We start from the raw sequence: 13123 nt of genomic DNA, 5'->3' as shown, positions 1-13123 counted from the left end.
ATACAACTAAGTAGATCACACAACTTTAGACAATTTTAGGTTCAGAGTAAAAATAGGTCAGCTGATTTCAGCTTAATCTGCTTTGACAATATACTAAAGGATGCCATTTGACACATATTTGACATGGCTGATAAAAAATCAAAAAGAAAGAAAACTCCTAATGGAGTCTCATGCTACCTCAAATGAAGTTTTGTTCTACTGTAGATGGTAAGATATTGACAATACTCTGTCCATGCTGAGTCTCATTTTAAGACTAACAATGAAAAACACAGAGTGGTGCAGAAGAGGGTTACTGCATCAAGGAAGGCTACCTGGAAGTCAGGTCATAAGATGGGCATTTAAGGAAACTGGCAATATTTAGCCATATTCAAATCTCTAAAGGATTTTCACATGGACATTATATGCAGCTACAGAAAGAGAACTATGTCTATTGGGTGGGTGTTAACAAGAGTAGAAAACAGAACTTGCTGTGGCTAATAGGTACCCACAAAATGGAACAGACACATTCTGAGGTAGCGAGTTCCCCATCACTGAAGTATTCAAGTCAAGGCTGAATAAACAGCTTGTTAGGAGAATTACAGAAGACTGCTGCTGCACTACATAAAAAACTGTCATAAGACCACTGACCACCTTCCATCCTCTGCAAAGTCCTTCCATCGCAAAGATTCTATGACTATTCCATGAGAGATATAGGTAACTAAAAGAAAACTTATGCTTTCCTATTATAATGCAAAGAGAATTATAGATTTAGAACTAAACAATTTTTAAAAACCATTCTGAAAGGTTTTTAAAACTGTATCTTTTAATAAACCTAAAACTGTATCTTTTAAAGGATCCAAACATTTTGCACATATGATTAAATAAATATGCCAGAAATTACGAAATGCATTACTTTCACATTTAGTTCTTAGTCTGATGAGGTGGATATCATCCTTATTTTACTAAATAAAGACTGCATCCAAAATCTGCCAAGAACATAATTGCTTTTCATAATTCAATTTTTGCTTTGATACTGAGATTTTCAAAGATAAAAATCAATTATACTATTTTACTGTACATTTATCAATAAACACACTCAGTAAATTAGTAAACCATTTTAGTATTAGCCAAACTCTTGCCTCCAGAACTAAAATCAATCTGAAGACAGAAAATGATCACTATCTTCTAACCCTTTGTTAAGTGTTTTTAATTTAAAGCTCAACAGATGCTGAATATATAACTTAAATAATTTGGTATATCTTTTGTAACTTCCATATGTATGAACATGGTAATGCTAAATAGTTTTATAATCTCAGGTCACGCCTGTGCATTAAAGAATTTACACCTCGGTTAAATTAAAACATTAATATTAGTCTAAGTACAAGTTTTACTTATAGGACATACATTCCTTGTCATACAGAATTATACAATCAAATGAGTTAATTTTTTTGTTTAATTTAGGAAAGAAGAGGAGAATCTAACCATTTATTGTTTTTAGTCCAGCAAAATATCCTAGGGATTTTTTTATTTAACAAAAACTCATATAGCACTCTAATAAGTGCTTTATAAATATTAACTAATTTAGTCCTCACAACAACCAATAAGATAGATACATAATTATCTTCATCTCCACTTCTCAGATGAGGAAACTACAGCACCAAACAGGTACAGTAATTTCATTGAGGTCACAGCACTTGTTGGCAATTCACTATGCTAAGCTGCCTCTTCCCATATACCACCTCAAAGAAAAACCCTGACCTCCTCCCAGGGCCTCTCAAATTAGGTAGGATATATCATTTACCCAAATAGCTCACTAACCCTCTTGTCAGTTATGATTAGACCTTGTATAATAACAGCAGAGAAGATGACTTTTCTTTCTAATCATTGTTAAATAATGACTGAGTTTTATATAAACTGTGAATTTATACAAAATGTAAATTTAAACAGCATACACATCATAAAATTTCCTTACCTTCCTAGCTCATTAGATGTCAGTGTATAAAAATTATTAAAGTTTTCCATTTTTATTGGAGTTTGAGGAGTTGTAGTCAGCAAGCCTGAAATAGTTCGGCAATCAAATCTTCTCCTTGACATGTTAGATGACTTCCAGATATGCTTCTTTTGTCACTTATTTTTACCTATTTAAAAAAAAAAGATAGCAGGTATAACTTAAATGTAGTTAAGAAAAGAAAAGATGTTATCTCAGACAGGATATTCATTACATTATCAGCTCCAAATATAGCTATAAGATACAACTAAAAAGAAGATTTAAAGAGCACATTCTACCCACAAAAGAAAAGATGCACACATAAACTGCTGTCACCTCTACGGCACTTGAATGAAATTATTGACTTCATTCAGAACAAAGCTACTATAAAAAACCTGTAAAATTCTTTAGAAGAGTTATAATAATAATTAAACTCTCATTCTTTAAAGTTGTATCTTTACAATTTATCATAGCAAAGTAAAGGTTATTCTTTTTAAATTTAATTTCACAATGGCCAAACAAATTTGGTATGAACTTATCTTTCGTGAGTCATATTACTGACATCTGAATGACTACAAGAAATGGAATTTGTTTCACAGACTGTCTACATTTCAATACTACATTCAGAAACTTTCACAGGTCTTAAGAGTTTCTTTCTTTTGGGAGAACCAAGCAGAGAGGCTGCCATATATGAAGAGCTCTATAATTTTGTTGGATGAGTGACCGACCATACGGAAAAACTTATTCTGGAATTCTGATATATATATCTGAAGTTCATATTTATCTCAAACTCTGTAATATTTGCATGTTTTTGGTTTTAACATCAAAACTACCATTTCATATTATAATAGCAGACTATATATTTTAAGATACTTCTCACTTTCTGCTATGCCTGTCTAATAAATGACCCAGTATTATTCTTCTAGTGCCCTCTTATAATAACCCCCTAGGCTTTTGATCTTTCTCTGCCACATTTTGCTCTCTATTTCCTACTTGACATAGTGTTTCTTTACCTTCCTAAATCCAAATATGACTAAATGCAATTTAGCAAATAAGCAGAGTGATTGAGTTCAGTGCTTTTAGCTTGTTTTCTGTTTTATTCTGAAATCAGAATTTTTTTCCTCTAACTTTCTTGGTCTTTGGGAATACAAAGACGATTAGTTTGGGGGTACATCTCTACTAATCTACGGGTAGCAGTGTAACATTCTGAAATAACATTTGGACTGAATCACATATAGGTCTGAATCCCATTTATCCATTAAACCAGCTATGAGGTCACTAAATTAACTTTGGTACTGTTATGGGCTGAACTGTACTCCCCTCAAAATTCATATGTTGAAATCCTAACCGCCAGTACCTTAGAAAGTGACTGTATTGGGAGATAGGGCTTTTAAAAAGGTAATTAAGATAAAACATGAGGTGATTAGGGTGGGCCCTAATCCAACAGGACTGGTGTCTTTACAAAAAAAAGGAGATCAGAACACTGAAATACACAGAAGGAAGAGCCTGTGAACACACGCAAAAGGCCATCTACACACCAAAGAGAAAGGCCTCCGGAGACACAGACCCTGCCTACACTGCTCTCAAACTACTACTCTCCAGAATTGTTGAGATGACAAACATATGTTGCTTTAATCACCCAGTCTGTAGTACTTTATTATGGCAGCCTAGTAAACTACTTTAATACAGCTCCTTTTAAAAATAAGAAATAAATATTTCAAATAAATATCATAATAAATGTTTGCTTTTTCAACTTCATTACTCTGCCATACTGTGTTTAAATTAAAAATAACTAAGACATCACAGATGCATTTGAAGTTGGTCCCTTCTTTTCATCCCCAATTTACGTTCCCACTGCTGCTGCCTGGGAGGGCTCTTCATTTTCTTGTTAACATTTGCCCTATTTGAACTTTTAATTTTGGTCAGTCTAGTGTGATGAAGGTGAAATGGAATTTTGTAACTTACTTTATAGTTCTCTGATTACTAGTGAGGAATATTTCAATACTGATGCCTCTAAAGTATAGAAGATAAGCAGAATCTACCTTGCAGAGCTCTAAAGATTAAAAATTAAAGGGACTCAGGGACATGGACAACAGTGTGCTGATTCCCGGAGCATGGGGAGGTATAAGGGGACTAAAAGGCAATGGAAAAAAAATACAATAAAGATTAAATTCTCACACTCACACACACACACACACACACACACACACGAAGAAGCGATGTACCTGTATCATGGATACAAATTGGGCTACATTCCCATTGTTCATCAATTAGGACTTGGAAAACATGAGAACAAGAACATATCAAATTTAATCACAGAGACAGAATACAGGCTCCTGAGTCTAAGATGTTCACCTCATCTACATTCTAGAACACAGGTGGCAAACACAAAGCCCCCGGACTGAATCTGGCCCTCCATCTTGTTTTATCCCACCCAGCACCTTGTTTCTACCCAGCAGCACTGAGCTCCTTGCCCATAGTTAAAGAGTAGTTACATTTACAGTCCTAAAATTATATTCGACCCTTTGAAGGCAACTGGTAGGCTGATGTGGCCCCCAGTGAAAATGAGTTTGACACCCCTGTTCTAGAATCTAAGATGTTTATACATGCTATAATATATCAGCTACAAAGCGATCTATTCATAAGAACTCTAGTAGACCTAAGATATATTTTACAAATAAGTATTTTCTGCTCTCAAGTTTCAAAAGAGTCAATATAGGGCTTACATGTAGTCAAAAGTGTTTGTTCAATGAAACTTTATAAAAGTGAAAAATAAAAAAATAAAAAGCTTGTGGAATGAATGAACTCCAAAGTCCAACGATAGGAAAATCGTTGAATGCACCTAAATAATAGGATATTAACTCAAAAATTTTGCTTTCAAATAATTTTTTAAACTCACATTATTAAGTGAAAAAAGGAAGATATAAAACTTTAAATACAATATGATAATTTTGTGGGAAAATATAAAAGCAAATAGAAGAAAAGACTGGAAAACTATGACAAAATGTTAACAATGGTCATCTTTGGGTGGTGTGATTATGACAGTATTTTACTTTCCTGTGTTTGAGTTATCTGCACTAAGCAATTACTACTTAATAATCAATAAAAATTAATACCTTTGGGTAAAAAAAGATGGATGTAAACATATATGACTGGACTCTATGCAAAAACCCATCTGCAATAGCAAAACATAACTCCATACATTAAGAGTTTACTTGGCTAGTAGTTTGAGAGCCATGACTACTCAGGTTTTGGGTTGGTTTTTCTTTAAGATTTTACTTATTTATTTTCAGAGAGAGAAGGGAGGGAGAAGAGAGGGAGAGAAACATCGATGTGTAAAAGAAACATTGATTGGTTTCCTCTTGCCTGCCCTCAACTGGGGACCTGGCCTGCAACCCAGGCATGTGCCCTCACAAGGAATCAAACTGGTAACCTTTTGGTTCGCAGGCCGGCACTCAATCCACCCAGCCACACAAGCCAGGGCTATTCAGGTTTTTTTAAGGTCTCAGTATTTTCACTGCATTCATATAGAGCAGATGGTGTTCATTATCCCAATAATATGTCAATTTTTATACAGAGACCACATAAGCATTTAGAATAAATACTGAGCAAGAATTAATGTCTTGCTTAATACTGCATAGAAAAAACAATTTAAGAAATTCCAAATAAATGTTATAGTTATAATTCTATATAATGAATAGCAATTTGTAACCTGAAGACACATGCCTCTATTATGACTATCACTTGCGAAAATCCAGGCTCATCCTGGGACTCCTCCAAAAAAAATCCAAAATGTGATAGCCAAACACACTGAATCCCTATTATTTAGTTACATGAGAAGGGAAAAGAACTTAGTTCATTTAAAAAAAAATGACTGAAATGGACGATTAATATAAATAAGGCTTCATTACTCAAGCTACTTAGCAGTATTTCCTAATACAGGACATTGGCTTGTTTATTTTTTACCCTAACAAATTTTCCTTCACTCACATGTACTGTTAGTCATCAAAATGAATTAATATGCCACATGTACTTGTGTGATTATATATGTAGCTGAAAATAGCATTGGGCAATCAGTAGTTTTTAAAATACATGTTAATACAAAAATCATTATTTGAACTCTGGTGCATTTTACTATGGCTCAGAATATGCTGGAGCACAAGCCAAATTTTAGACAAAACAAATAATACATTTCTGAAGACTGAATCTTAAACTTACTGACTTATTACTAATATACAGTACCTATGTTACAAACTGTTTTAGACATCCATATAACATCCTTTAAGTGCATTTTCCTTCCATTTACTGCCCTTGAACCAGTTGCCTCAGACCAGATATTTTTTCCATTTCCTCCCCTTTCGCCAATTTTGCATATAGCACTGCTGAATGTCACTTCTGTGCACCAAAACCTTCACAAACATCTGGCTGTACATAAAGACTTAATAGGAGGTACACAAAGGTTATCAGTAAGCTTTCCATCTCATCTATTCTCTTTAACTCCAACAAACAATTTGCAACCTTTTTTTGTTTTCCACAATTCACAGACCTATAACTGATTCGAATAAACACTATGTCTCAGTTCATTTGAAATACATTTCACAATACTTTATTAGGCTATACTAATAAAAATATTAAGGGACTTAGTAAATTTGTTTGTATACGTGTGTTTGTGTGTAGGCACACAATCTTAGACACATCAAGCACTAGAAACAGTTAAAGGATAATAGAGAGCAAGATGCAATTAAGCTTTCAATTACATAGTACCACTAGGAATAATGGGATCTCTAACTTATTTTCTTTTTTTTTTTAAGATTTTATTATTTATTTATTTATTTTTAGAGAGGGAGGGGAGGGAGGGAGAGGGAGAGGGAGAGGGAGGGAGGTAGAGGGAGGTAGAAAGAGAGAGAGAGAGAGAGAGAGAGAGAGAGAGAGAGAGAGAGAGAGAGAGAGAGAGAAGCATCAATGTGCAGTTGCTGGGGGCCGTGGCCTGCAACCCAGGCATGTGCCCTGACTGGGAATCGAACCTGTGACACTTTGGTTCGTAGCCCGTGCTCAATCCACTGAGCTAGCTACACCAGCCAGGGAATCGCTAACTTATTTTCACAGATTTTTTTCATTAACTTCCATTAACGATAATTAGAATAAGAATTCACATATGCATCAGTGAAGGAAGGAACAGAAGGAAATGTTCGACTTGAACCTGGACCTTACTCGAAGGGAGAAACCTAATGTGATGTGATCAAAATAGACAAACGATCCCTATAAACCTCTGAGTAGCTCTATTTTAAAAATATTCATCACTATTTTCAGTTCAAACTTATCAAATAAAAATATTTTATGAAAGTAGAATGTATCATATAGAATAGTTGAAAACACCTAGAAAATTAAATTGCCTACTTTGATCTCTCCATTAGCTTCCCAGTACTACCTACAAGCTGTTAAGTCCTTACAGCATGACACACAAAAGCCCTTGAGGCCAGCTGCACACCCGCTTCATTTCCTGCCACACTCACATCTCATATTTTGCCTCCACATTTTTACTTTTCTGCCTGAAACATCCTTTTTACTTTCCCTTAAATGGCTAACTTTTCTTACGCATCCATCTCCCTTCCCCCACCTCACACTGAAAGCTTTGACTTTTTAAAAACCCACAGATTGGGTTAAGTGCCTCTCCTTTACACTTCACATATCTCTTTATCTCAGTATCTAACAAGATAGAGCCCAATTATGTTTAGTGTATAAAGGGCAGCAACCCTATACTTTTGTGTCTAAACTCCCAGCACAGTGTCTGGCACCTTGTGGGAATTTTCAAAATGTTTGATGAACTGAATTATAAGAATTAATGAAATATAGCAAGAAGAATTTTTAAGTACATCTCATATCATCAGGGGTTGTGCAGAACTTGAGGTTCATTTTGAAATTATATATTGTAACTTCAAATGCAGCTAGTATTTGGCTAAATAAGGTATATTTTAAATCACTATTAGTGAATTTCATTTCTAACCAGGATGACTATAAAGTATGGGAACATGGATAAAATTATTTCATCATATATCATAATGCAATGCCAATAAACCATTTATTTTGTGTTTACCTACCTTTCCAGACTAGGTAGCCACCTTTTTTTTTTTTTTTACATGAATACCTACTTCAGCTAAGGAAATCAATATTTTAAGAGCTATCTCAACCAAGAAATTAATTCAGATATTTCCTTGTCAAAGACTAATCAATCTAGATTTTCCTGAAATAAATTTGAAAGGCAATGGAAAGCAAAGTGAGCCACAAGATTACTAGAAAACAACTCCCTTCTATTGGCTTGGCCAAAAAGTTCATTTAGTTTTTTCCATACAATGGCTCTGGCAGTGCTTAGTCTTGAACTTCATTCGAAACAATTTTGTTAAGATTGTATTGTGAGAGCTGCCATATCAGCATGCATTTTTAAAAAACATCAAAATTGGTGAATTTTTGTGTAGCCATTTTAATACTGAAGATGGAAATAGGCAACATTTTTAGCATATTATGCTTTATTATTTCAAGAAATGCAAAAATATAACTGAAAAGCAAAAAAGATTTGCACAGTGTATGGAGAAGATGCTGCGACTGATGGAATGTGTCAAAAGTGGTTTTGCAAAGTTTCTTGGTACTACTAACATTTTGGCCAAATGATTCTTTGTTGTGGGACTATCTGATGCATTGGAAGATGTTTAGCAGCATCCCTGGCTTCTCTACACACCAAAAGCCAACAGCGGGAGATAGCCAACATACTCAAAATATCCACATCAATGAAGTTACTGGTGAAAATGAAAAACATGTTTTTTATTTTATGGAGAAAACTAACAGGCTTTTTTGGCCAACCCAATACATCGACATTTATAGCTACTGTGTTTTCCCTAGGAAACGGAGAAATTGGGTATTTGTTTATCCAGCATCCATCAACATTAAGTACCAACTTCCTGCTAGTTCGGATTCATTTTAATTAGTCACTGATTAAAAGTAAATGTAATGGTGTAGACATAGGAATAATGATTTCCAATTTCAAGGAAGAGACTGTATTCCTTCCTTATATGTATTCTACTAAGAATCTTTTTTAAAAAAGATTAAATAGAAAGAATAATTCAAGAATTTAATCCTTTGGAAATCACATAGCAAGCCAGCTAAATGACTCTAGTCCAAGCAGTCTAGCATACTCTTATATACTACTCAAGGGATGAAGTCCGGGTAATGACCCTGGGCCTGAGTCTGGGCCAGGACAGTAAGGCCTGGTGCCATATTTTCTGCCTTCAGAAGAAGAACCAAACCCTATAATTATGAAACAGTATAGGAAGATATTGCAAAACGGAACTACAGTGGGCCAACATACACACAGTGCTTGTCAAAAAATTAAGTTTCTGTTGTAAAATACTGTTTACTTATAGTTATCACCGAAGTACTGTTTATTCCTAACTATTCCAATGCAAAATGGAATGTGATCATATGAGGATTAAAGATGAAATTACCACCTCACTGTTAATATAAAAATTTTTAAATGCTTAAAGTATAACTGCGCCCTCTTTTGGGGAACAAGTTGCAAAGAGTCAGGGGTGCACTAAATATGTTGCGTGTATATATATATATACTAAAAGAAACTGACCAGTTTAGATGTTGAAGTTCAAGGTTAAATGTATTTGGTGCTAAAAAGAGGATAAATAAATGAAGGAAATAAAAAATTTTAACAAAGCATGCCTTGAAAGTTACATTTAACACAACATAATTTAGATTAAAATGTGTTTGTAACTTAATTTTTAAGTAAATTTGTTAATTAAAATATTCAAAGAAATATGCTTTGATTATAGTCCATCACAGAATATAAACCACTTAAAAATGAGTCACTAAATTTTTGTCATCAATATTATGGAAAACTAAAGCAACTAAAACATTTAAAGTTCTTCCAAGTGTAAAGGAAGTACACCTCAGTGACTGTTAATGTTTCTGACACAACCAATACCTGCACGATGCAAAAGAACTCTTTAAAAAAAAAAAATCAACCAAAATCCTTTAAAAGCAGATATTCTAAAAGTACTGTTGTTAGCTGCCAATTTTATATACAGGAAATACGCTCTACAATATATGTACAATTTTAAGACAATTTTATGATTAAGTGCAAGTGTTAGCAATGGATTTCCTTGACTCCTAGGTTTTAAATTTGGGCTCTAGATTAAGAGAGGAAAATTTTGATTAGCAAATTCTCTTATAATTATCAAATAGCTTTGAAACAGCTTTTAAAATATATTTAAATGTTTACTTAACAGTAAAACATTGTTAGTGCAAGCTTCAAAATAATATTGTTTGATTAGAAACAACCATAAAAAATGCCTGCACCTTCTTCAGACTTGTTATCAGTCAAGTCTCAATTTTCCTGAAAAACTGACTGTATCTTAAACGAATTGTAATTCACTATTCAATAAGCCCAAGAGAAACGGCAACCATTCTGCCTGAAAACATTAAGAAACAAACAGAAAGGCCTTCAAACATTACAAAAGTTTTACTTTTAAAACCCAAATATATTGCCATGTATTCCACTTTAATTTTAGATACATAATTTAGAAAAATAATCTAAAATGTATACGTTTCTCAAAAATAAAGCAGCTACTTATAACAACTCCAATTATTAAAATATCAGAAATACTGTTTAAAATTTAGCATCTGCTCATAAGAGGATGAAGGGGTAAGAGAGAGGTCTTAAAATTAGGGCATTGTCTATGGACCTGCTTTTTCAAAAATACACAATTCTGTGTGGTTTAATATTTATAAAACAAATATTTTAGAAGTGACTGAAAACTACACTACTTCTGACAGATCACTATGAAACTATATAATGTTGTATCAACAAGAAAGTAGGTTATCATCTTCTCTTTTGATAAAATTGTGCTCCTGGTTACATATGCAGTCACTTGTCCAGTCATCTCTGACCACCACGCTGTCTCAGAGCACACATTCTCTACGACTTAAGAACTTAAAGAGGCCATGCCATATTAAACATCACTGCAGGTTCATCATATCACTGGTACCACAGATGTAAACACGTATGTTGGCAAAGTACCCAGTGAATGTGATATGCACAGACGTAACGCTGACATTTCAGCATGTGGATAGATTTTTTAAATGTCTTTTTTTTTTCTTAATTTCATTTTGCAAATCGATGTCGGAGTGCCTCAAGTCTCATCAGAACTGCCACCCCCCCAAAAAAATCCCCGAGAAAGAACTAGTATCATCTACTAGCTACCATAAAGCCTCTTTCAACTTTGTCTCTATTTATCTCTCTAAGGGAACTCAAATGAAGAACTTTCCCCTACACTAAAAGAGCTGGATAAATGTCAAAATCGTAGCCATCATGTGAATATAGGTTACGGAGTTTGAACATAGGTCATGTACCCTTAAGTCTGAGCATAGGTCCTGTACATAGAGTCAAAATACAATCAGATCGAGGAAAATCACTAAAACAACAGCAATTTGTCTTTTCTACTCACTGACTTTAAAAACTGTTCAGAAGCAGTAACTCAAAATGCCCCACAAGATGAGCACAAACTTTCTCTAGATTAAAGGCAGCTGTGAGCAGGACATGTCCAGGAGTCCAAATAAGAACATGTCCTGTACCCACACCACAGCTGTGAACTAGGGAGGGACACGAAGAACCACGTCGACGCAACGTGGAAGGGACGCGCAGAAGCCGGTCGTGAAGGGGGCCCCCACGGGACGCGACACGGGGAGAGTCCAGGCCGGCCAGGAGACGGCGCGCACACGCACACGCAAGCAAGGACGAGCTCGCAGGCTGAGAAAGAGCAGCGGGAAGATTACTGACCGTCCCCCGCGCCGAACCCAAGGCAACCAGGGAAGCGGGATGGGGCGACGGGCCGGGAGCAGCCACCTGAGGAGCTGCGAGTCCGAAACCACCTCCGCCAGGCCGGAGGGTGGCAAGGTACTACGGTTCCGCCCACACCGCCTAGAACCCCCCCGCCTCGGGACTCCTCCCACCTTTGGGGTCTCGGTAAAGAAGGTAGAGGGGCTGGTTCTGGGGAAAGAAGTCGCCGTCCCAAGCCTACCCGCCAATCCCAGCAGGACCGCGGACGCGCGAGAAGGAAGACACTTACCGCTCCGGCCGCAGCAAGTTCTTGCGGAGTTGGCCCCTCCAAGGGGGCTCCCGTCCCGCCCCACGCCGGTGGCCACGATAGGACTGGTTCTCCAGCTCTAGCCGGGTGGGGCCCCGGGTAGCTCCGAGCGTGGTAGGACCCACTTTTATTCTTCCGCGCAAAGGCCAATAGCTGTGACCCGGCTCCTTGTGAGGTGACTCCCAGCGGCCGCAGCAGACGTGAGCGGAGCTTACAGTTGAGGTTTGAAAACTGCAGCCGCGTTGCGGGGCCAAGCTGGGAGCTAGATCCCACCCCCTCCGTCAGTAGAGCCAATCCGAGCGCGGGTAGAGGGCGGGGCTGTCACGTGACAGGAGGGCGGGGCGCCGGCCGGCGGCGCGTGCTGCGGGGCGGGCCCCAGCGGTGAGAGGGTGTGGCTCGCTCCGAGCTAGCCGGAGGCTGGGCGGAGCTACTACAGGTGGGGCGCTGAGGTAATTGCTACCAGCGAGGGGTGGGGCGGGCGCTGTAAGGGCCGCGTGCCGGGCTGCACCACTCCCCGCTTTCAGAGTGGTCAGTCCACTAGATGTGAGTCTGTAGACTGGGGAGAGGGAAGAAGCAAAGGTAGTCTCAGCTGCTTCCCATTCATTCCCAAGTTTCCATTCCTACTAGAGACCTGTTTTAGACTCCTCCAAGTCACATTCCTGGTGACCAGAACCTACCGCAAGTGGGGAGCCCAATTTGCTACAACTGGGCAGACATCGACGTCACTACAGTGAATTGAGTCTTTCTGAGGCACGGCTGAAGGCAGTATAGGGGCAGTCCCAATAGGATGAATTGCTGATTTTGCACGTAGGGTGCTAACGGAAAAAACAAAAGCCCACAGGAGAATGAAAAGGTGGAAAGTTTTGTGTAAGACACGGTTGAGCTTTTGTCTTGTTCTGTATAATCTAGAATTCGTTGCAGAGCATATTTAAAATAATTGTAGAAGACTATTGGGAAAATGCATTAGGAGGGGAATCACTCTCTTTCAAAAAACTGTAACACTCAGCATTTA

At 37.1% G+C, this 13123-nt stretch overlaps 1 protein-coding gene across 1 annotated transcript in view; it reads right to left on the bottom strand.

The window, feature by feature from the left end:
• Positions 1-12355, bottom strand: part of STK17B (serine/threonine kinase 17b) — a 30149-nt gene extending 17794 nt beyond the window's left edge. Inside the window, exons 1-2 of the mRNA XM_045855796.1 lie at positions 12094-12355; positions 1952-2117 (exon numbers count right to left, since the gene is read on the bottom strand). Of these exons, the coding sequence (XP_045711752.1) occupies positions 1952-2073 (122 nt within the window). The 5' untranslated portion in view covers positions 2074-2117; positions 12094-12355. The remainder of the gene's footprint in view (positions 1-1951; positions 2118-12093) is intronic.
• Between the last annotated feature and the right edge of the window lie 768 nt (positions 12356-13123).

The sequence above is a fragment of the Phyllostomus hastatus genome, unplaced genomic scaffold (assembly GCF_019186645.2).
Source record: "Phyllostomus hastatus isolate PE091 unplaced genomic scaffold, TTU_PhHast_1.1 phas_contig_1, whole genome shotgun sequence".
Classification (NCBI taxonomy): domain Eukaryota; kingdom Metazoa; phylum Chordata; class Mammalia; order Chiroptera; family Phyllostomidae; genus Phyllostomus; species Phyllostomus hastatus.
The sequence above is the reverse complement of the archived record's forward strand: the minus strand, read 5'-3'. Positions and strand labels throughout refer to the sequence as shown.